We start from the raw sequence: 23,115 nt of genomic DNA, 5'->3' as shown, positions 1-23,115 counted from the left end.
GACACATCCATCAGGGTTTCTCTTAGCTGGTGTGTCTCACACATACTTGCTGTTAGATCCGGGGGTTTTCCTTGGCCCGATACGGGGCTACTTATTGACTCAGCTCTCTATTAAAAGATTGGCAAGCTGGTGTTCTTTCGAGGAACTCGCCTGGCTCTGCTAACTACCGTTACTCCCGACGTCTTCCCTGCTTCCTCCGGTAAACACGCACTCGGCCGAGGGGCCACCCTAGCCCCGGGCGCACCTACCTGTCGCGTCAGTTATGGTAGCTTCCTCTTTTGGATCCGTGCTCTTGGTAAATTGCCAGGTTTGGTTTTAACGGCTTGGATTACATATAAAGCCATAAGGGATTGTTAAGTGGATAGGTCATTAGGATAACCATTCAGAACTCAGTTGTTAGATATACATAGATTTAACTTTTTACTATCACGAGGAACATTTACTACGTAAGCAAGATGAATGCACTTGAGAAATCGCTTTATTTAGCACACACTTGCTTATAAAATAATCATTGATTTCATCCTTCCTCATTATTATGCTTTTTTCCTTCTTCTTTCTTTTCTTCTCTTCTCAACGGCCATTATTTCCACATCCCTTCAGGATTTCACATTCCCCTCACCCTGCTTACTTCCTCAATTTAAACACTCACACAAACTGCACTCTCTCAGATACACCTATTATTATTATTATCAGGTTGACATTTGTTAAAATCACTTTACATTTGTTATGTAATACATGCTTGCTTTAAAATAATTATTAGATTTCATCTTTTAACTCTTAATTTTTATTTATTTCGCCCTGAGATCTCCGACCCCCACTATATTCTATGCTTCACAGAACACGTTAAATTTACTCTAATACTTAAAGTCAATAATCGCTGAGTGATATTTATACTACTCCTCGCGATCTGTATTCACACTCATGGTTTCGATCTGCGAGCCGGCAGAACCCCTACACACACACACACACACCCAGCCAGCATGCAATCTGCCCCAAAGAGGCGGGTCTATGAAGCAGTTTAGCCAATGATGCTTTAATGCTGATTAAAGATATAAATGAGTGACATACAATTTAGCCAATCAGCGTCTTCAAATAGAAATAAACTGGATTCTGCCCCAAGCTGCACGTTTCCGTCCGGACTAGTCTCTACAGGCGAGCGCCAGCCGTTCGAGAGGAGAACTTTCGCGGAGAAACTGCAAACAGCAGACTAGCAGGAAAGGGAAGCAGTACATGCGAAGCTTCTCCAGCTGAACACCAGACAGGTTTGGCTAGCTGGATGACGTCATGCTAATAACTCATTTAGCTTTTTAAAACAACGGGGACGGATCCAGCACGGACAGTTACGGGAGTGAGAGACATGAAGCACCTGCTAAGACATGATATATAGTTATAAATAGATCATGATATATATGTGTGTGTGTGTGTGTTTTATATTATAGTGAATATTATTATACGATATATATATTATTATACAATATATATATTATTATATGATATATATATTATTATATTATTATATGATATATATATCATTATATTATACAGCATATTATTATATGATATATATATTATTATGACATATATATTATTATATGATATATATATATCATTATATTATACAGCATATTATTATATGATATATATATTATTATTATATTATACTGAGACTATAATAAGATGTCCTGATGTGTTTGTCAAAGTGTTATTTACTGCATCTAGCAAACTATACCTACCTTGGAGTGTTACAAGAGCGAGTATTATTTTATTCAATGTGTCCTCCAGGCAAATTGGTGGATCCAAATGTTATTAAGAAAAAACATATGATGTAATTTCTTTGTAATCATCCAAAATAATGTTAAGTGTATGGGTATTCTTCCAGGCCACTTTAGGCCACTGACTGGTCGATACGTGCGATGCATTGAGTGGGCAACGCGCCGTGTATTGAGTGGGCCGGTCTGACAGTAAACTCCCGGGCCACTTTTTTCCCCCAGTCCGCCCCTGGAGAGGAGAGATAATACTGTATATCATAACGTTTGCCTGAGCTGATAACATCTGCAGGTGGAATCAAGATTGATATTCCACCAGAAGGGCCATCAGTAGTAAATGCTGTAACTTTGCATCTTACGAAGTGAAAGTTTTTGAGATATGGACCATGGTCCACAAACTAAACCTTCTAAAGCCTTCAGTCAGTTTAGGAAATATACAACCCAACGATGTCTCCAGTGCACATTCAGGTCAAGTAAACAATAACAACTAAACTGCATCGTTTTGACTTTACTCCTATGGTGCTGTTAGAAACAGCATAGGTTTTAGAGCACTCTTTGAGTATGTTGCTGAGTAGAACCTGTGTCTACAATCACAGTCCTAAAATCACAGTCCTGACACTGAGAGCACAGTGAGTTAGAGCCCTCGCCCTCCACACATCCTTGCTGCAAAGCCTCCTCTGTTCCCCTGGCTGGCTGTCCATCATGTTTATTGTGCAGTCACTTGATATTGTATTGATGCTGCAGAGACCCGGCGTCACTGGTGTCACTACAGGTGCTGTTGTACCTCTGCTGTCCTGTCCCATTAAAAACTGCTAATGGTGTTACAGCCCCTGAAGCCACAATATGAAAACCAGACGTGAACACTGAGTTCTTTCAGTTGTTTTTGGAGTCAACTTATAGCTGCATTAAACATATTTATACACTTGGTTTTAACCAACCAATGAGAAAGAAGAGCTCAGTTCAGACGTTCCCAAATAACTTCTGCGTCACTAACAGCAACTCCGAGTATGATTCAAAAACATCCACAGACCTCAGAACCACTTGTCATGACAAATAGTAGCTTTTTAGAAATGATCTATCTCCATATTAATTCAGATATGGATAATCATTGCACTTTTTCAGCCATGGTGGCAGTGTGGCTCTAAGGATGGACATGCCTGTCGGTCAGTCTCCCACTTTGGTCCAGACTGAAATATCTCAACAACTACCGTACTTTCCGGACTATAGTGTGCACCAGTATATAGTGTGCACCAGCTGATTTTTTAAAAGAAAAAAAGGATTTGGACATAGATAAGCCACACTGGTCTACAAGCCGCAGGTGTCCCCGTTGAACAGCAAGATGCTTTCAACAGTACTAAAGTTGTCTTCTATGAACATCATAACATGTCGCTAGCTTCTAAGCTAATTTTAACATTACGGCCAATGGGGAAATGCTAACCGCGATTAGCATTAGCGAATATATAATATATCTTTGTACATCTTTTCATGCAGACATACTTGCATTACAGACTAAGGTCTCTCACGGCTACCAAACGAAAAGCAATGAGGCAATAACTGTTGTTGCTCATAGCTCTGAATAGCTGTTGTGCTAGCAGCAACTGGCCAAGCCAGTTAGCCGTAAATGCTATTCAGAGCTATGAGCAGAGAAGATCAGCTTTTTCTCAAGTCTGCCAGTGGATCCTAACAGCCCGGAACAGTGTGAAAGAATCCATCATCACCAACGGGTTCTGAAAGGCTGGGATACTATGAGATTAAGGGGACAGCGCAATGAGGAGGACAACACAAGCTCAAGGGCGGATTTGCCCCGGTTCATGATGTGGTGTGTTCAAGGACCCAAATGCAGACTCGTTTTTTGTTTTTTTCTACAAAACTTGTTCTACAAAACAATTATTTCTCTCACTCAAAAACACGCACACAAAAAAACTCTTGAACAAGTTTTGTAGAACAAGTTTTGTAGAACTAGGAAAAAAAACTGGAAAAAAAAAATCCTGGTGGGATTACTTTGCGCATGTGTATTGTGATAATAGCTGTAGCCTGTTGCTCGAACTCAACCTTCACTGTTCACTCTGAATGTGGAACAGTACTTTGACTATACATCCAGAACTCTGCTGCTCGCCTGCTCACCCACACCCGCTCCCGTGACCACATCACCCTGTTCTCCAGAACCTCCACTGGCTCCCCGTCCCACAACGGATCCAATACAAAATCCTTCTCCTCACTCACAAAGCCCTCCACAATCAGGCCCCATCCTTCCTCACCGACCTGCTTCACCACCACACTCCATCCCGTCGGCTCCGCTCCTCTGATGCCAACCTCCTGTCCCTTCCACTCAGGACCAAGCACCGGACATGGGGCGATAGAGCCTTCTCCATATCTGCCCCCTCCCTCTGGAACTCTCTCCCCAAAAACATCCGAGATTGCACTGACCTTTCCACATTCAAATCACAAATCTAAACTCACCTGTTCAAAACTGCTTTTAATGTGTGACCACTATTGTGTGTTTTATGTTTTTAGTGTATTGTTTTTATATGATGATTTAATGTAAAGTGTCTTTGAGTGTCATGAAAAGCGCTATATAAATAAAATGTATTATTATTATTATTATTGACATTGTGAGTGAAAACTAATTATGAGACTTAGTTTATAGTTTGGTTATTGATCCCTGTTCTCAGAGTGGTACACCGTTATTATTATAATTAATAATCTTACTGACATTAATAATTCTGTTGATGTCAATAATTTAGTTTTTCATATTTGCCGACAGTAGTAACAGTAACAGTAGTAACAGTGGAAAGAGGTAGAGAACCTCTTAACACTCCGACGGCCTGTTAACTGTGTCATGTACACAACTGCTGTGTCATGTACACAACTGCTGTGTCATGTACACAACTGCTATGAATAGGTAGGTATAGGTGATGTGACATATCTTTGGAAAGCTAAGATTCTTGTGATTCGATTTATGCAAACCCTTTCAAGATACAATCACAACAACTGGTACAATCAACGCCTCTGTCAGACCACCAACCAACAAACAAACAGTTACAAAATCGAGGCAACTCACCAATGAAGCTTCATAGAAAGCCACCCATAAATAATATTCCAACAAAAACAGTCTTGTTACATTGCCAAAGGTCCAGACGATCCAATCCAGTAAAATATTTAGTCCAAAACACATTATTACGTCCATAAATACCCACGGACTGCTGTTGCATCATTTCAAATTAGCCGGCAGATATGCCTAATTATTTATATATTTTCAAACGTAACTTCAGTTCGCATGTAAATCTTGCCGGTCTCTGTGTCTCAAAATGGCAGCTGCACTCTGACGTTTTGATTGACACCTCATTTGAGCCAATAGGAGCTTCTATGTCCTGTCCACAGCCTACAATAGCCAACGAGAGTCAGCGTTGATGGAAAGTGCCTGCCCCTCTTCTTTCGTGGAAAGCTCGAGCCAATTGCAACCGATCGTTCTGATGACTGATGCTTCGTATAGCCAATGAAATTTCGAAAATAACGATATACAGCTTCAGGGGTTAGATTTAGAGGCAGAACGCGGAAGTAACCTGAGTAACCGCGAGTCAGCTCCCTGCGTTTGTGCGTGCGTAAAATGCAACGTGTGGTTTTTGAGACTTTAGGAAAGTCAATAATGGCGAAATAACTTATAGATTACTGTATTTCGACATAAATAAGCTTAAGTTTGAATTATGAATACACATTTTTACACAGCCTATGAATGTTACCATGGTTTCCAAATGTCCTTTTTTGGAAAGTGCCTAGACATACCCTTAGAAAAACATGTGTAAAATATTCATTTTCTGTGGTATTGTTATCAAATGTGAACTTGGACTAGGTAAGGCTCATGCTGTGGTCCCATTGTGTTTTCCAGCTATTAAGTCCCAGCTATAGTCATCTGCAGGCATCTGTTTGCAAAGAAATATTCAGGCGGAAATAACAACCTTCTACTTCAGTGTGTTTAAACTTCTATTACTCAATGGCAGTCGCACTCACAGTGAAATCTGAGTGTTACCTTTCAAAAGAGATCAAAACCATGCATGTACTCCAAATGGTTCAAGAACAGCTTTCAATTTACTTTGGGTATGCCTTGGATAGGCTTTTTAGGCAAATTTTACTGGAGTGGTAACAGGTTAAAAAGTTTTAAGTAATAGATAGATCAATAGATAGATAAATCGATAGATAGATAGATAGCTAAATAGATAGATAGATAGATGATAGGGAAATGAAGCAATGTTAAAGCTCTACTATGAAAATGATACCATCCCACTACCTGCATGTGGTTCAATTTAAATCCATTATAACATCAAGGCAGCGGTAGGCTTTTATTGTGACTAATAGCTAATATTACCAAAGATTTATTCCATGTTGTTTTAGATTCAGAACCTTTCTGACAACGATCTGACAAGTGCTTTCATTTTAAACAGAATGGGAAGCCTGAAACCAACATACAAACAGAGGAGAAAAAGTATGTAGGTGTATTCTCCTGGCTGTATTCTCAACATCCTGATGTAGTGAGTCAGTGTTTGAATTTTACCTCAATGAAAGTGTGTGTTCGTACATACCTCTCTCTTGCACATAGTAAGCGAGGTAGAGGTCAAGCTCTTTGACAGAGACAGAGATATGTTTAGGCTGGACACAGAGGACTGGATTAGAGCACTGGCCTCCCTTGACCAGCCGCTCTCCATCTGTGCTTTCCAATGGGATTCCTTTAAATAGGATGACCATCACCAGGTCTAACCTCCACACCTTGAAACAGACAAAACACAATAATTGTTGACCGAAAACAGCATAAATCTAACTCTGGCCAAGGTGAGAATAACAATATGAGGACTTCCCTTTATGTGAACCATACCCTGAATAGTTTCAAGTCATCTGTGCAGTTTAAAGTTTTAAACTAGAAGTCAGAAGTAACAGACCAAAGATTAAGGAGTACGTTTGAACTGCCTGCTTATTTATGCAGACAAATAGAAGTGGACATACATATAAATTGGTACCAAATCACATACCTTACATACACATGGAGGAATTGTTCATTTAAATTCCTTGAAACCCTCCAAAATGAAACCAAAATCGAAGAAAATAAATATTTCTCCCTGTTTTATTTCACTTTAGTAAGGGGTCGGCAACCTTTACTATCCAAAGAGCCATTTTGCTCTATTTTCCACCAAATAAAATCCGTCTGGAGCCCCAAAAGCTATTTGATATCACAGCTTATAAAGTTTTGTATATAGTTATATTATATATACAAAAACTATAGTTTGTTGTATTTATGAAATTATAGAACAAGAATAAAGACAATTATTGACATTTTATTGCTATTTTACCCGTTCGAACAATATCAAACTCTTATTAAGAGAGTTTGCTGCAGCAGTTGAGAAATTATCTCCAGCGTGATACTTTTGAGCAAATGCTGTGTGTTTGTTCTGGAAGTGTCATTCAACATTACATTGTTTGCACATATCAAACATACAGGTAAGCAAGCATCGTTGGCAGTGAAAGTAAATGAATACGTCCACGCAGAATTACACTCTATTTCTTTTCTTTTTTTGGATTTATCCATTGGTAGTTTACCGAGGGCGGGGGTCTGAAAATCATGATTAGCCACCTGCAGGGAAAGGCTCTTGACAGGTGTAATAGGATGTGACGCACATTTTAGTTGACAAAATATTAAAACATGTTTATTTAAGGTCAGGTATTACTGACCTTGTTGTCTTTACTAGCAGCTGTTGTCCAGTTAAAGTCTGCATTATTACGGAGGAAGCAACTGTTATTGGAGCAAGCAGCGTGTCAAGGCGTTATCAGACCTACGGAGCGCCCATCTGAAGTCACGTTAGCGGCTTTGAGCAACCAATCCACTTCCTGTTTACACCGGCAACCACCCGCATGCCCACTGTATGTGAATAGTCACGTGATATTCGATTTCAGGCGTTTGAGTCTGGACGGAGATAATTTAGAACAAGGTCCCCAACTTTTTTTGCACCACGGACCAGTTTCATGTCAGACAATATTTTCACGGACCGGCCTTCAAGGTGTGGCGGAAAAACACGACAAAATAAAATATGACCAGCATGAAAACAAATATAAAATGCTTCAATAAATACAACTCACAATAACGCTGAATCAGTGGGAGCCCTGAGCTTCTTTCTCTGCAACGAGACTGTCCCATCTGGGGGTAATGGGAGACAATGACACCCGAAGTGTGTTCCCAGTCTACTCCTTTTTATTTTGATTGCTGTCACCGCTTCACAAAGAGGATGTTGGACATGGAAGCAGGGTTTTCAGTGCTTTAGTGGCGATCTCAGGATATTCAGCCTTGATTTTAACACCAGCAGAGTTGTTGTCTCAAACATACTTTTAAGGCCACCGTCATTTACAATCTACAGCAGCTGATCTTTCTGTCGCCACATATTCTGCAGAGCGGGCTTGGCACGTCGGAATTACTCCTGATATTTAATTAGACTCCTGATATTGTCTGTTAAATGAAGCTTTATTTTTCTTGGAAGTTGTAGCTCTTATTCTGTCTCCTTAGTGGCCCTTTCCCCTTTGCAAAGACGCTCTCCAAAAGTTTTTTACAAATTTTCGCTAGTTTGCGGGCTTCATTTTTGAGGTAACGTATCACGTGAGCGAGACGAGCGTCTTGACATGTGTCAAGGGGCACAGGCGGATGAAAATGCGAGAGAATCCGGTAATTTTACAAAATAAAACTTCTTTCAGACTCTGATAATCAATAAAACGGAAATAATATAATATTTATTCTTTCTGTGCAGCCCGGTACCAAATGATCCACGGCCCGGTAGCGGCCTGCAGCCCTGTTGGGGACCACTTATTTAGAAAACGATGCTGAAATGCCATGTGGACGGAGATCATTTAAAACAAAAACGTATTTGTTTGGATGTAGACTCAGAGAGCCGCAACAGAGGGGCTGAAGAGCTGCAGGTTGCCGACCCCTGATGCCTATCCAACATGATTTCTCCTATGGGTGGGTGGCTTGCCATCTTCATTTCCCAGCTTTGTGTGTGTAAACACCAAGCCATCCTCATAACTAACCTCATAACATACCTGGCCTGTTGTATAACAGTGCAATATACATACAAATATTATATTCTTACATATTCCGTCACAAAATTAAGTACTTGCACCTGAATATATGTTACTTATCTGTACCGTACCCTATAATGGCGGCACCATTTACCAAACAATACTAACGAGGCTAAACTTGACCATGCCTGTTGCATGTAGTTTCTCAATTCCCTTTACATCAAGGAAATGCACTAAATACATAGCTACTGGCAATTTTGGCTGCACATTCAGTTTGAAAAACAAGGAAATAGCATGCTAATTGACATGTAAAAAATACAGTTTTAACTCATCAAATCCCTGTTCAAAATTTTAAAAAAAGATTCCAGCAACATCAGCAGGAACACAAAATCCTCAAAAAATGGAAAAATAAAGTTTACACTCCTCAAAACTTCTTTCTTTGCTCTTATATTCCTTCTCCCCTCACTGGTTTGCGACCTCTCTTTGACTCGTCTCTCACAATCTACTGTTCTCTCTCTATTTTTCCTCTGTCTCCAGCAAGCGGCGCTACAGTAACACTGGCTGTTACCGCTGTACACAAAGTAAATGGCAAAAACCAACAGTGTAAGCCATCATTACGATGTCAAATGATGTCAATGACCTTAATAACTGTTATTTATTTAGTTTACCCTAAATGTATTATTTGTTTAACTTTGTATTTGTTTGAGGTTATAATAACCTAGGTTACATATGGATCTGTAATCTGGATATTTTTCTTGATTTGCAGTGTGGGGAAAGTTGTATTCATTAAATTATTGACCATGTTGCCCCAAATTGTCAACATTTTGCATGCCACAACTGCTTACATGATAACACCCAGTCAACTTTACTTGACCTATCAAATGAAATGCTATAAACAAAATGGTATCATTACCCAACTTTTACTTTCGTTAATGTTGTCAGCCTGTATTTACTTTTTACAGTTATCTGGTATATTGAGGGGACTTCTCTTGGTCGCGAGCTAGCCAGTGAGTCACGCTCACATGCACTAACATGCACTAACATGCACTGAAGGGCTTGTGGCCCGCTGTGTCAACAAATCAAGGAGAAGCAACACAGAGGGGGAGAGACTTCATTCTCTGCTCAGGTAGACATTATACCACTGTATTTTTACATAGACCATAAATGTTTGATGAGATACCTTTAAATAAAAAAATATAATGTTGGTATCAGTGGCGGTTGGCTACTAGAGGGCGCCGGCCACCCTTGAGCCACAACATTGTTTTTTTAATAATAATAAATTATACAAATTGTCAATATTTGTGTTTTTAAAATATGGAATGCACCCAGTAATATGTGTAAAATATGATATCTGCACAAAATATATGCTTTTCCTGCACGTCCTATGCGCCTGTCTGCATGTCTCAGCAGCGATGGGGCGCTGGAAGAATCGCCCCATCGCGATTACCCATCATTAGGTAAAGCAATTTAGCCAATTGCTGATTAAAGATATGAATGTATGACATACAATGTAGCCAATCAGTGTCCTCAAATACATTCAGTGTGGGGCAAAACTTGTATTGCCCTTAAACTGCGCGTCCTTGTCAGGACTAGTGTTCTACACTAGGCAAGGCGAGCGCGGGCACTACTCCTCCAAACCCCATTTCAGAGGAGAACTTTGGCGTGGAAACTGCAGGTGAAAGACTTCACAATTAGACAGCAGAGGAGCGTGAAGGGAAGCAGTACATGCGAAGCTTCTTTAGTAGCTGGTACACCACAAAGGTTTGGCTAGCTGGTGCACTTCATGTTTACTTCTCCTGATCTTTATCTCCCCAACAAACAAGGTCCATAGGGGCATCTCAATAAATAAACATGTTCTATTATATTATATTATATTTTTATATATATATATATATATATATATATATGTGTGTGTGTGTGTGTGTGTGTGTGAGAGTGTGTTTTATATTATACTGAATATTATTATATGATATATATTATTATATTATACTGAATTGCCTGTGAGGGTGACAAAAATAAGATGTCCTGACGTGTTTGTCAAAGTTATCTACTTTTTTTCATGTTGGAATAAATGTTAAATATTTAACTGTAAAGTAGTAATGCGTGTTTGATGCCTTCATTTTTTGTATTAAATCATTCTGGGATGTTTGCTGAAATTGATTGGATGTGGCACAGCCCTACCAAGAAAATTGGTTGGTACCCTCGTAACCCTGAGCTCAGTGGGCTGCTCTCTCTGCGGCCAGTACCTTTATCTACACTCTACTGAGGTGCCTAACTGAAAACATTTGACTGCATCAGCCTCAAGGGACCTCTCGCTCAGCTTTTCAGCACCACTTTTACGTTTTTTTGCCCATGGCTAGGAAGCCGCAACCAGTCACATGGGGGCGTAAATCACCGTTGTGCATGGAGGCTCCACTCACATAATGAGGTCCACTTTTACTGAAAATATCTGTGTGCATGTGATACTCCCGATAATAATCTAAACAACTTTTAAAGAAGACATTAAATGGCTGACAGATTTTGAATGATGTTTTAGTTATTTCCTATTTAGATAGTTTGAGTATTATTTTTTCTCAGAAAACCATTCTTCTGTTTATGAAAAAACCTTGGGGATAGAATACGTAAGCTAAAACTTTGCGGCCCCAGGAACAGCTGGATTTTACAGCGAGCAGACAAGATCATCAACTTCATCAACATTTACTTATCCTTCTGGTTTGTGTTGCAAACAGACTGAGGAAGAAACTACTGGAAGTGAACCTTGCACTATTACGTTTACCTTGTCAGCTTGTCGAAGACAGTCTATGCGTCTCATTTTGCCTTTCTGGTCAGGGTTTGACAGGACGCAACACGCAGCTTTCTTCCCAGTGATTGACAAGACAAAGTCTTCTCTGCATTCAGGTCTAATGTCCTTTCTTAGCTTGGCCAAAAGACGGCTGGCCCACTTCTGTTTCACCTAGGAACGGATGATATTGAAAAGGGAGTTAGAGAGTCAATTCATTTATTAAATAATGTATTAATATATGGGAATATTAAAGTATCTTAACATATTGTAAAATACTGGATTGAGAAAAAAGTCTTCCGTTTGTTTATCAGAAGTTGATTCAAGCCTGAATTGTAAAACAAAACATAATTGTTTATTTCTATATTCCACTCTATTTATCCATCCCACCTCTGCCTTCTCCCCCAGCAGTTCATCTTTGACAGCTCTCTCTTCATCTTTGGTCATCCGTTTTTCATGTTTTTTGAAGTACTTCCTTTTCCTGGCCTGGAGGTTGAACCATGTGTAGGCAAAGGCACGGACCTGGGGCAGCAGAGCCTCAATGAACGGATGGAACTCATCCTACATGGCGGATAGACATGAACGTAAATACACACACAATTATATACACACCTTTTACCACAATGTCCTCAGATCCCACATGAGGCAGGGGCTCTATTTTCCAGACATGTTTAAGCTTTAAGTCATCCATCTAACAAAGCAGATATACTTCGGTGGTAATCAATATATGTTTCACTCGCTTTGTGGCTCAGGAGGAAAGCGGGCCGTTAGGATAGCGGTTTGATCCTCCTGAACTCTGGCTGTGCTTTCTGAAAAAGCAATCTAAACTCAAAGTTCATTTACTTTCTTGTTCCAGAGTTTGCGACCATATGACGCATTCAGTGGTGATTAGTTGTCATAAAACTGTAGATGTTTAAATTGTCCATTATTTTGAGCACTTTATGATCATAAAATATAATAGATGAATGATGGAAAGTTTGAACAACCATTGTTCCATGATCATGAGATGCTGTTGGAAGCTTCAGAATAAGCTGGTGGACCTCATCTGTTTGTGGTTAGTCAAGTGGGATAACCAAAAAAAGATACTCTGATCTGGTTCTTTTTTATTTTATCTATAGATGGCTACTCAAATAACATGTCCAGAAGATACAGAAACAGCTTATATTGTCATATCATTATATAACATTACATATAGCAAAGGCATTAGCTGTGTGCTCATAATCCTTGCTCTGATTCTTTGAACCATGGTGTGTTCACGGTTCTCCCAATGGACAGGTTGGAGAGGCTGAGTGAAAAAGTTAGGGATGGGGTGGTGTACGATTCTGAGCTGCAGTCAATCAGCATTTGTGAAATCTACATACATATGGGAAAACATGTTTTGGACATATATGAAAACTGCACGTGGAATTTCCAAATATGGTGATGTATCAGATTTTTGTAAAGATTATGCAAAATGATTATGCAAACTCCAGCAGTCAACTGCCTTCATAGTGGACTGACATGTTTTTAACAACCTAGACATTTTAACATTGTACATTAACAAAACTTCTAATTGATTTATTGCCTAAAGCATCAAGCCAAGCGTCTCATTAACGTGTGGATAAAGTAGTAAAGCTTGCCAGGCATAAATGACCAGGTGTTTATCAATAACTTTATGCAATGGAGTTGCATTAATAATCTTTTCATTTAAAAGAGATCACAAGTATTATCGAAACCTTAAGAATTTGGAGAGGATCTGCAGGAGTGGACCAAAATCCCTCCTGAGGTGCTCGCAAACCTGGTGACCAACTACTAGAAATGTGTGACCTCTGCATGCCAACAACGGTTTCTCCACCTACTGAGTCATGTTTTGCTCGGGGATCAAATACTTATTTCACACAATCAAATGCAAATCAATTTATAACTTTTATATGAAGTGATTTTCTGTATTTCTTTTAATATTCTGTCTCTCACTGTTAAAATAAACCTAGTACAATTATAGACCGTTCATTTTTTTTTTGTAGGTGGGCAAACTTACAAAATCGCCATGGGATCAAATAATGATTTCCTTCACTGTATATTTGTGAGAAATGATCGACAGAGCCCAGTGAAGAAAAAAGTATTTGATGTGAGGAGATACTGTATCTTTATACATCCATGTGAGATACAGAGCTAACGTGTTACGGTGGAAAATAGATCTGAAACAGTAGTTAGGTGATTATTTCTGGTAAAATGACACTTGATAAACATACAAAAGTGATCATATTGATGGTATATTGATTAGTGTAGGAGCTGTGCCTGTTACCATGACTATATACAATGTCAGGCAGCATGTCAACAGAACTGAAGGTGGAATTGATAATCTTATGTAAACATTTTTTCTTGTTAGACAGTTCTTGCCATATTTATGCTGGGAAATTGTCAAAGCTTCAGATTGTTTGAAAGACTTCCAAGTAGGGCTGCAATTCGATTAATTGATGAATCGGATGTTAATGAGCCAAAAAAGGCGAGTGAATAAAAACGTGTCTTTAGTCTTGCAAACTATACCACCCCTGCTTTACTACTGTTATTAATGAGCTAACGCTAACTTGTCATGCTTGTCAAGCTGGATAACGAGTAAACACCAGCACCAGAACTTATTTAAAAAATATATGCACATGTGTTACTGCAAGTTAATAAACACGTTTGCTGACATTTGTTTTGCTGCTGTTAATATTAACTGTCTTGATTGATTTCCTCTGCCTTAGGATTGCTATATATATACACAGCGGGTAAAATAATTATTGAACACGTCACCATTTTTCTCAGTAAATATATTTCTAAAGGTGCTATTGACATTTCACCAGATGTCGGTAACAACCCAACTCATCCATACATACAAAGAAATGCAAACAAATTGGTTCAGAAATGAAGTTATGTGTAAAAAAATGGAATGACACAGGGAAAAAGTATTGAACAAGCTTACTGAAATTGATTTAATACTTTGTACAAAAGCCTTTGCTGGTAATGACAGCTTCACGACGCCTCCTGTATGGAGAAACTAGTCGCATGCATTGCTCAGGTGCGGTTTTGGCCCATTCTTCCAAACAAACCGACTTCAAATCTTGAAAGTTTCGTGGGCCTCTTCTATGAACTCTGATCTTTAGTTCTTTCCATAGATTTTCTATTGGATTCAAGTCAGGTGATCATCTGGGCCATTCTAGCAGCTTTATTTTATTTCTCTGAAACCAATTGGAGACCGCACGGTCTAGCCTACGCCAGTGGTTCTCAACTGGTCTGGCTGCGGGACCCACCATGACCCCTTAATGACAAGCCACGACCCACGACCCAAATTATATATATATATATAAATAATTTGGGTATATCTATATTCAAGAAGTCTAGTAGTAGTAACGTCTCTGTGTAGTCAATAACTGTCAAATCAAATAAAGAACACATCAATTATATTTTAACAATTATTATTCTCACTTTTCAAATTTGACTGGATGGATTATAAATAATACATAGAAATGCATAAATAAATTTTCTTATTATTTCAAGTAAAATAACGGATGGATTTAAAAATAAATTACGTAACGAAATTCATTTTAGAAACATTAATTTCACTGAATTGCCCTGCAGCTTTAATTTCAGTTCATTCAGTGTTAAGTGAAAAAGCCACAATATTATATTTTTCTCATCTTCTAAAAAGAGAAATTAGTGTTGGAAGAATTCACCTATATGAGTCTGTCCAGTCAGAGTCTAAAAACTGAAAACCAGTTGAGAATCACTGGCCTACGCGGTCCTCAAAGGACACGGCCCACCTAGACCGCGAAGGCTGGGTCCTCAGAAGGATGCAGACCCTGAATTGGGACATAGCTAAATAGTCCCCGGCGAGACCGGCGGCGCGAATGGCAACTCAATTCAACTTTTTTGTTTTATACTCAAACATCGCCGCGACTTATTGAGTGGCGTAATAATCGCGCGACACAACGAATCGATAATGAAATTCGTTGCAAACTCTTTTAATAATCGATTTTTATCGATTCGTTGTTGCAGCCCTACTTCCAAGTACTGTAGATCATATTGTATAATTCATATTGTCATCTGTCTCCTCAAATAACGTTTGACTGAAACAGATAAATATTTTTTTTCATATCACCTGTTTAAACAGTGTTATTACATAAAACCTTTGTGAATGAACATGCTATATTTGTCCAATACCACAAGATCATTAATTGTAAATTTAAAAATGACAAGAAAAACCTCCTTAAAAATAAAGCTCTTTATTCATATTTTTTATTACTGACATTAAAATATATATTGCGTAACAATAATGCAAAAAGTAGCAAAGCCATAACTTGTATGTAAACTGTCCAGATCATGCGCTCCATCAGTAAAGGGTTTCTTGTAGACTGAAGTTGTGTCAGATGCTGATGGAGCTCTCAGGTCAGTGGTGGTTTCTCATATACTGTGTGGAGAGTCTGCTGGGTTCAGGTAAACCTCATCAGACGGGAGCTTCAGGACCGAGCATCAGGACCCTCAGATCACCTGTAAAACATTGCAGATTCACTGTTACATTATACTGTCATGTAGTAACATCAACATTACTACAGCATCATCATCTTACATGTGTAGTTATGGTAACAGCTACAAACAGAGTAAAAATGATGAATCAGTTTTATCTAGTATGGAGGAATAAATTAATTACACAGAGCATTTGACTAGGATTGTAACTGTTGTGTAAACCAAAAGCTTGTAAACTGAGTAGAAAGTGCAAATAGGGGCCGAGTGATAATTAGTGAGACCGTGACCGGAGAGACCGAGGGCTGCTGACAGTATTTCAACATGTATGTTGCACTGGAATTGCTACGGTGCTGCGACAGGTGTGTCACTAATATGACAGTATCTGTGAATCATAATGATCCTAGTAACTGTACACACTGTTCAGCTGGTCGCTACAGACATTGTTATTACACTTTTACACAGTGGTGGGCCGTCAGGGCCAGCAAAGCCTTCTCTGCTGGCCTAAACAGAATCACAAACTTATAGCTATTTTATAATTGAATCATTTTTCACAAATACACTACATGTATTATAATTTTCCCATTCGCTTATTTTCTCATTGCACAGCTCGTCTTTCTCTGTTGCTCTGCTTCCAGCCTGCAGTGCTGCTTCCAGCACAGCTTGTTTTAAGGAGTTTATATCCAATCAGATTCAGCCCCTATTTCTCGATATAAGGAGAGAGGCCCGATGCCCGCTAGAGAGCCTTTGCAGTTTCAGTCAATGGGGACGTTATTGTTGATTGTCATAGTCTTCAACCAATCAGATCTTTAGTTTGACATGTTGGGCGTATTCTTTGACGTGCCACTGCTACCCAGGGAGCCTGCGAAGTACGTCAGCATTAATGTGCGCCGTGATTGGTAAGTGGGCCAGCGCGTGACTAATGTGAAATTTAAGGAAGCTGGCAGAAGTTAGTTGGAGTAGTAAGAGTTCAAATTGAAAGATATGGAAGAAATTAGAAGATTTTTAGGGTTTTGCTTGGTGTAGTTTATTTATTTTTATGAACGTGTTCCTGGCTGACAGCATCGCACATTTTATGGCTGGGAATGTGTTTCATTTTAACTGAGCGCCTTGGTGCCATAGCACGGCAGGACACTACGGTGCTTTTGAAAACTTTTCGAGAAACCCGAGGGGATCTACAGATGAACGAACACGTTCGCAGGGAAACGGAGCTCCACGGCCGGCGGGCACGCTGGCGGAGGTGGGATCCCGGCCCCGCTGCGAACCGGCCATCGCAGACCGGCGAAATACAACTGGGGAGGCTCGACTGTCACTGAGAATCGAGAAGGACTTCTTACTGGAACTGAAACGATGTACTGGGATTAAACTCTTTGTCAACAAAGAAAGGAGGATGGACTTTGTCTTTAAGTGAACAGCATTCGGTCAGTAACAAACTGCATTTGTTTTTTTACATCTGCGGTAATGTTACTACTGTTCATTTGTCTATCGTGTCGTATTTATGAATAATATTTGAATGGCTCGTGCTCTTGTGTGGTGGAATGCATGGATCCGCTGCAGGTTTGCTGGATTGATGTGTCATGCTTTGTTGTCATATAAATATATGTGACTGGTTCTTATGACTTTGTCATTGTGTTAATTACATTGATTTGACTATGCATTGTCTGTTAATGACACAGCATCCCATCATGCATCCCATCATTCATGTATCTGCCCCGTAGCTGTTCAAATGTAGTAGGACAGCACAGAAGGCCCAGGTATAAAATGCGTATAAAATCCGCAACTGCTTTTACATATTATTTAGCCTGAGACAACATTGAAACTGACAGGATTCAAGTTGCAAAGTCTTTAAATTAGCTCTCCGTGGTTGAGAAGCAGCAAGAACACGTTTACAGACTTTACTAATAATTTCTCCTCCGCTCTGATCCACAGCTGTGTCCTCTGAGCTCATCCACTGTGCCCGCTCTCCCTGCTCGCAGTGTTGCCAACTCCTCAGTAAGGAAAGTAGCTATTGGCTGTCCTAAAAGTCGCTAGAAGTCGCTAAATGAAGTCATCGCCTACTTTGCATAATTGTAATGAGCGCTGTAGGAGAGGCGGGAACAGCGGTGGCTTTGCGCATACGCGATTCATTTGCAGTCTGGACACGGAGTGTGGGTCTCCTCTTTCTGCAGCTGGGACTGCTATGCGAGGGGCTTTCACGTCAGAGTCAAAACACCAGAAAGTCTCCAACAACACCAGAAAAAGTAGCTAGATTTGTCGCTAGTAGGTTTTGACAAAAAAAAGTTGCCATGAAGTTTTGGAAAGTCGCCAGATTTAGCGAGAAAGTCACCACGTTGGCAACACTGCCTGCTTGCCCACTCACTAGCTACGGTAATCCTTTTACAGTCAAGAAATGTTCGCCCATACAAGGAGTATGTCTCAGTGAATTTCTGCATAACAAAAGACACAAAAGTCAAAAGTCTAAAGACATAGTATAAATTAGGTTAGTTTAGCTAGTGTCTCTTTCAAGGGAGCAGACCTTTCCAGTATCACCGGCCTGAGCAGCTTCAAGGCAGTCTGGCAAATAAATCTACACACTCAACAGAGCAGCAACGTGCTCACACAGACCGGTGTGGATCACGGAGCAGATGGGCCTTCATGCTAACAAAGCAGCTTAGCTGCATTGCAGTACACAATCAAAAGGCAACAAAAAACAGTTACCCACATCCAACCCACTACTGTCTTTATTTAACTGGCTTCATATGAGGCTAAATGTCTACAAAGTCTCTCTGTATTACCTAATGTTACTCCATTACGCCAGCCTGTGGACCTACAATTGAAGCTAGCCGCATTAGCATTGCAGCATGCTAACGTTAACAGACAGTCTGCTAAATACACAGTAATATAAATTAACATTAAAGTGGCAAAACTTACAGCTCCATGTTTGAAGTTGGGTTAGACAGCAGGTAAAGATCCATCCAGAGATTCAGTTTTGAAGATGTTACTGACCCTCGTTGAGAATGAGTTTTCCTTTTGTTGTGAGGACATTTCAGTAAAAAAAACTAAAACACCTCAAAATAAACTTAATCCACTGAGTGTTCAGGTCCTCAGGTGATGGCAGTAGCGTATCTGTTTCCCGGCTCGGGCAGCGCTACCCGCTATTGGCCTGGCTCAGACGTTTCTGGCATGATGCACTTTCCACTGTCAGTTTCTTCGGCGATCGCCATCAAAGTGTAAGTAATATTAATTCATACATAACAATGAATATACGTGTCAAATTTCATGAATATATATGGATGTTTACATGTCTAAATTCCATAGGAAAATGACATTGATGAGAGAAAGCAGAAAGAACACTTGGGTGACGCTCGGGTGATGGTCTTTACTCTGAAAAGTGTCTCTACATTTTCACCGTACTGCTAATATGAGTCAGCATATGAGTGTAGTTTGTAGCTAGCGTTACACTACATTGTCTACCCAATAAAAATATAGCATTAATGTATGACATATTCTGTAGTCGAGTGGAGGGAAGGAGTATGTCTGAGAAAAAGTAGCGCTAGATGAAGGTAGGCAGCTGTTTTGTTTGTTTTTAGCTCTGAAACATAACAGCAGACATAAGTCAAATAAAATGTTTTTCTTGTTTTTCATAAGCCAGGCTACATTAAGTATATTCATGCACAATGATCTGATAAATGATGCAAATAATGTTGGTGTGTTTGAGAGAGACTGTTTGTATATTTGTTGAAAGCCAGCAGTGGCTCTTATGATTAGAAATATTGTTTATGTAGATAGGCTATACAGTATATATGGTTAACCAAAATGTAATGCTTTTGACTCAAATTTCTCTCTTGTGTGGTTTATGTTCCTGCCTGAAAAGATAGAAAACAGAGACATCACGAAGGAGAAAAGAGCAGAAAGCAGACATCACGAAGCAGAAAAGAGTAGAAAGCAGACATCAAGAAGGACAAACGAGCATAAAGCAGACATCAAGAAGACAAAAGAGCAGGAAGCAGACATCAAGAAGAGAAGAGTAGAAAGCAGATATCAAGAAGAGAGAAGTGTCAGGATTCAGGATCCCTGTCTGTCCCATTGTGTGTTACCTCAGTTTCCCCTGATCTCCTCTCCTCATGTGTTCTGTCATTTCCCTGTTTGTTATTGTGTGCCATGTGCTCTGTGTTTCTCCTCTGCCTCCAGACACCTCCCATGGCCACACCCCTGATTAGTACACAGCTGCGGACACTCCAGCCGATTACCTCCCGCAGGCTGACACACCAGACTCAGATCCCACTAACCATTCCCCTGGCACTATATCAATTCTGGTCCTGCAGTCTGGGGTTGTCAGTTCGTACAGTCTTTCACCCGCTTCAACCCCGTATCATCTTCTGCCTCGAGTGTCTGCCTCCGGTGTCCACCGGTCCGGGAAACCCCCGTGCCCTCCGTTGTGTTCCAGCGGACTTCACACCGTCGATCTGCCTACCCTCTGGTGTCGAGCCACAGGACTCACACTGTCGATATGCCTACCCTCCGGTGTCGAGCCACGGGCTCTACACCTTCCTGTCCTCTTTACTCTGGCAAATAACATCTGTTATCCCGGACTCTGTCTCCTGTGGTCTTGCTATTGGGTCCTAACCGTGAACTCCCGTGACACAACAAACTGACCATTATGGACCCAGCAACCAAAGGAGCAGCTATGCTGTACAGACATAACACTCTGCTGGAGGAAATGAGAAGTTTCGCATCTGAAGTTTCCCGGATTGGCTGTATCGTGCAAGAACTAACTCGGACAGTCAAGTCTCCACCAGTTCCAGCACCCGCACTATTCCCTCCAGTCCTCACTCCGCCGGTCTGGGAATTCCCGGTGCTGTCTCCGGATCCCTATGACGGAACACTGGGGAAGTGCCACGGCTTCCTGTTGCTATGCCAACGGGTATTTGATCGGACGGTTCCAAGGTCTCCTACGTGGTTGGATTACTGCGGGGAAGGGCTTTGGACTGGGCCAGCCGTTGCCGTCTCGGAGCAGCAGCGACCTCCAGTTGGCGTCTTGGAGCAGCAGTGACCTCCAGTGTCCGTCTCGGAGCAGCTGCGGCCTCCAGTTCCCGCCGCTGCCATCTTGGAGCAGCAGTGACCTTTTTGTCTGGTTGAACGTCTGGAATCCATTCCTTAAGGGGGGGTACTGTCGGGGTCCAGTATCCCTGTCTGACCCGTTGTGTTACCTCTGCTCAGAAAAGAGCAGAAAGTAGACATCAAGACGAGAAGAGTAGAAAGACATCAAGAAGCAGAAAAGAGCAGAAAGCAGACATCAAGAAGTAGAAAAGACCGGAATAAGCTGGAATAAGCTGTCAAAGTAAGAAAGGCAGGTAACGTGTGTGTAAATCTGCAATGGTTTAAGGTAAATATATTTATATGTCTATACATGGTAATCTGGCAATTTATAGAATTATTCAACTTATTGAGACATGAAATGTGGCTTTAAAACTAATTTAGAATTTAATTTCTTACTGTGCTAAAATGAATGTGTATTTGCAGATGGCAAACATCTGGCAAATCAGGAAGACGAGGCAGTGGACCCAGGAGGCCTATACAGGAGGTGAAGGCAGGCAGGCTCACTCTACGGCAGGCAGCCCAGCAGTTTGGGGTCCCGAAGTCCAGCCTGAGTGACCGAGTCAGTGGAAGGGTGTCCTGACTGTGTCTATGGTCAGAGGACTCTCCTCACCCCTGAAGATGAAGATTCCCTCGTGGAGTACTGTTTGTATTTTGCCAGTCACAGGTTTCCACTGACACAACCCCAGGTATTGGCCCACTCTCTGGCCATTTATAACCTCCGCCACCAGGAAACACCTAACACCGTGCTTGGCCAGACGTGGTGGATAAACTTCAGGGAGCGGCACCACCATCGCCTTACTGCCCGGACCCCAGTGCCCGCTGCTGCTAATCATGGATGGACATCAATCCCACCTGGATCCAGAGCTGGTCCAGGCAGGACAGAGGGTGGGGCTCATTCTCTTGTGTCTGCCACCATATACGTCTCACATCCTTCAGCCTCTGGATGTGAGTTTCTTCAGACCCTTGAAGGCAGACTTCTCTGGTGTTACAGGAGATCTGTCTGTAGTGAGCCACTCCTTCTTTAGAGTCTTCAACATTAGCAGTGGGATGTGGACTCAATGGGTCCCAAAGTCCTTCTCCCTCCCACTGTAAATGCTTTAACTAATCTGAAAACAATATTATAACATGATGGTGACATTAGCCATGATGAAGAGTAAACAAAACATGGTTATGCTTTTATACAGCCTCCCAACCTGCAGAGGCCAGACCTTCATCAACCAGCTCGTCGTCTGCTGGACCCACGATATCCACCGGTAGTGTACTTCATGTTAACTTTCTTTGTATGCCAACCCATGAAAATCTGATCATTTTCTTTAATTCAAAGTTAAACAAATTCAGTTAATAGGTCACACTCCTGAAGAGATGGAGCCGACAGTTTAAGGGTGTGGCCGGTGCAGGAAACAGTGTGACAGCTGTCACACATGGTATCACACCATGTGAGGCTGGGACAAGGATGATTATTTTAAATGTTATTTGTGTCCTGATTTTTTATTTAATTTTTAATTTTGTTTTTGTTTGTTTTTAAATAAATATTTGCATTATCTTTTCAATAAAGTTATTTGTCTTTTGCTTTAACAATGTGGCTTTTCAATCATGAATACTTGTGTTTTAATGTAACTCTTACTCTGCACTGTGTTATGATAGTAATTGTTATGTACGATATGTGTGCATAATTGTTAAATTCAATGCATCAGCTGGTGTTTGCATTGACATGAGAAGAATTTAACAAAACATCCAGCAGGTGGTGGTATACACTAATGGAAATTAAGGAGCGTTTATTGCACAATTTGGAGTTGTTGAAGCGTGATCTCTTATTGTGAAGGACAGAACTACGGTCCCGGATGTGGTGACAGCATTGATGATATTGTAATTTTGGCGACTCTGTACCAAGCGACTATCCCCAAAAAATCAGCAGCACATTGTGTTTACGAGGATCGAAGTTAGGCCGAACTAGGA

The 23,115-nt window shown here is 40.6% G+C and overlaps 1 protein-coding gene across 2 annotated transcripts in view; it reads right to left on the bottom strand.

The window, feature by feature from the left end:
• The window catches only part of nfic (nuclear factor I/C), an 85,460-nt gene that overhangs the window by 42,225 nt on the left and 20,120 nt on the right, over positions 1–23,115 (bottom strand). For both annotated transcript variants that reach the window (XM_079266787.1, XM_079266786.1), the window contains exons 2-4: positions 11,989–12,159; positions 11,596–11,772; positions 6,344–6,527 (exon numbers count right to left, since the gene is read on the bottom strand). In XM_079266787.1, the coding sequence (XP_079122913.1) occupies positions 6,344–6,527; positions 11,596–11,772; positions 11,989–12,159 (532 nt within the window). The remainder of the gene's footprint in view (positions 1–6,343; positions 6,528–11,595; positions 11,773–11,988; positions 12,160–23,115) is intronic.

Source organism: Melanostigma gelatinosum (genome assembly GCF_949748355.1).
Source record: "Melanostigma gelatinosum genome assembly, chromosome: 4".
In the NCBI taxonomy this organism is placed as follows: domain Eukaryota; kingdom Metazoa; phylum Chordata; class Actinopteri; order Perciformes; family Zoarcidae; genus Melanostigma; species Melanostigma gelatinosum.
This window is presented reverse-complemented; position numbering and strand designations above follow the sequence as displayed.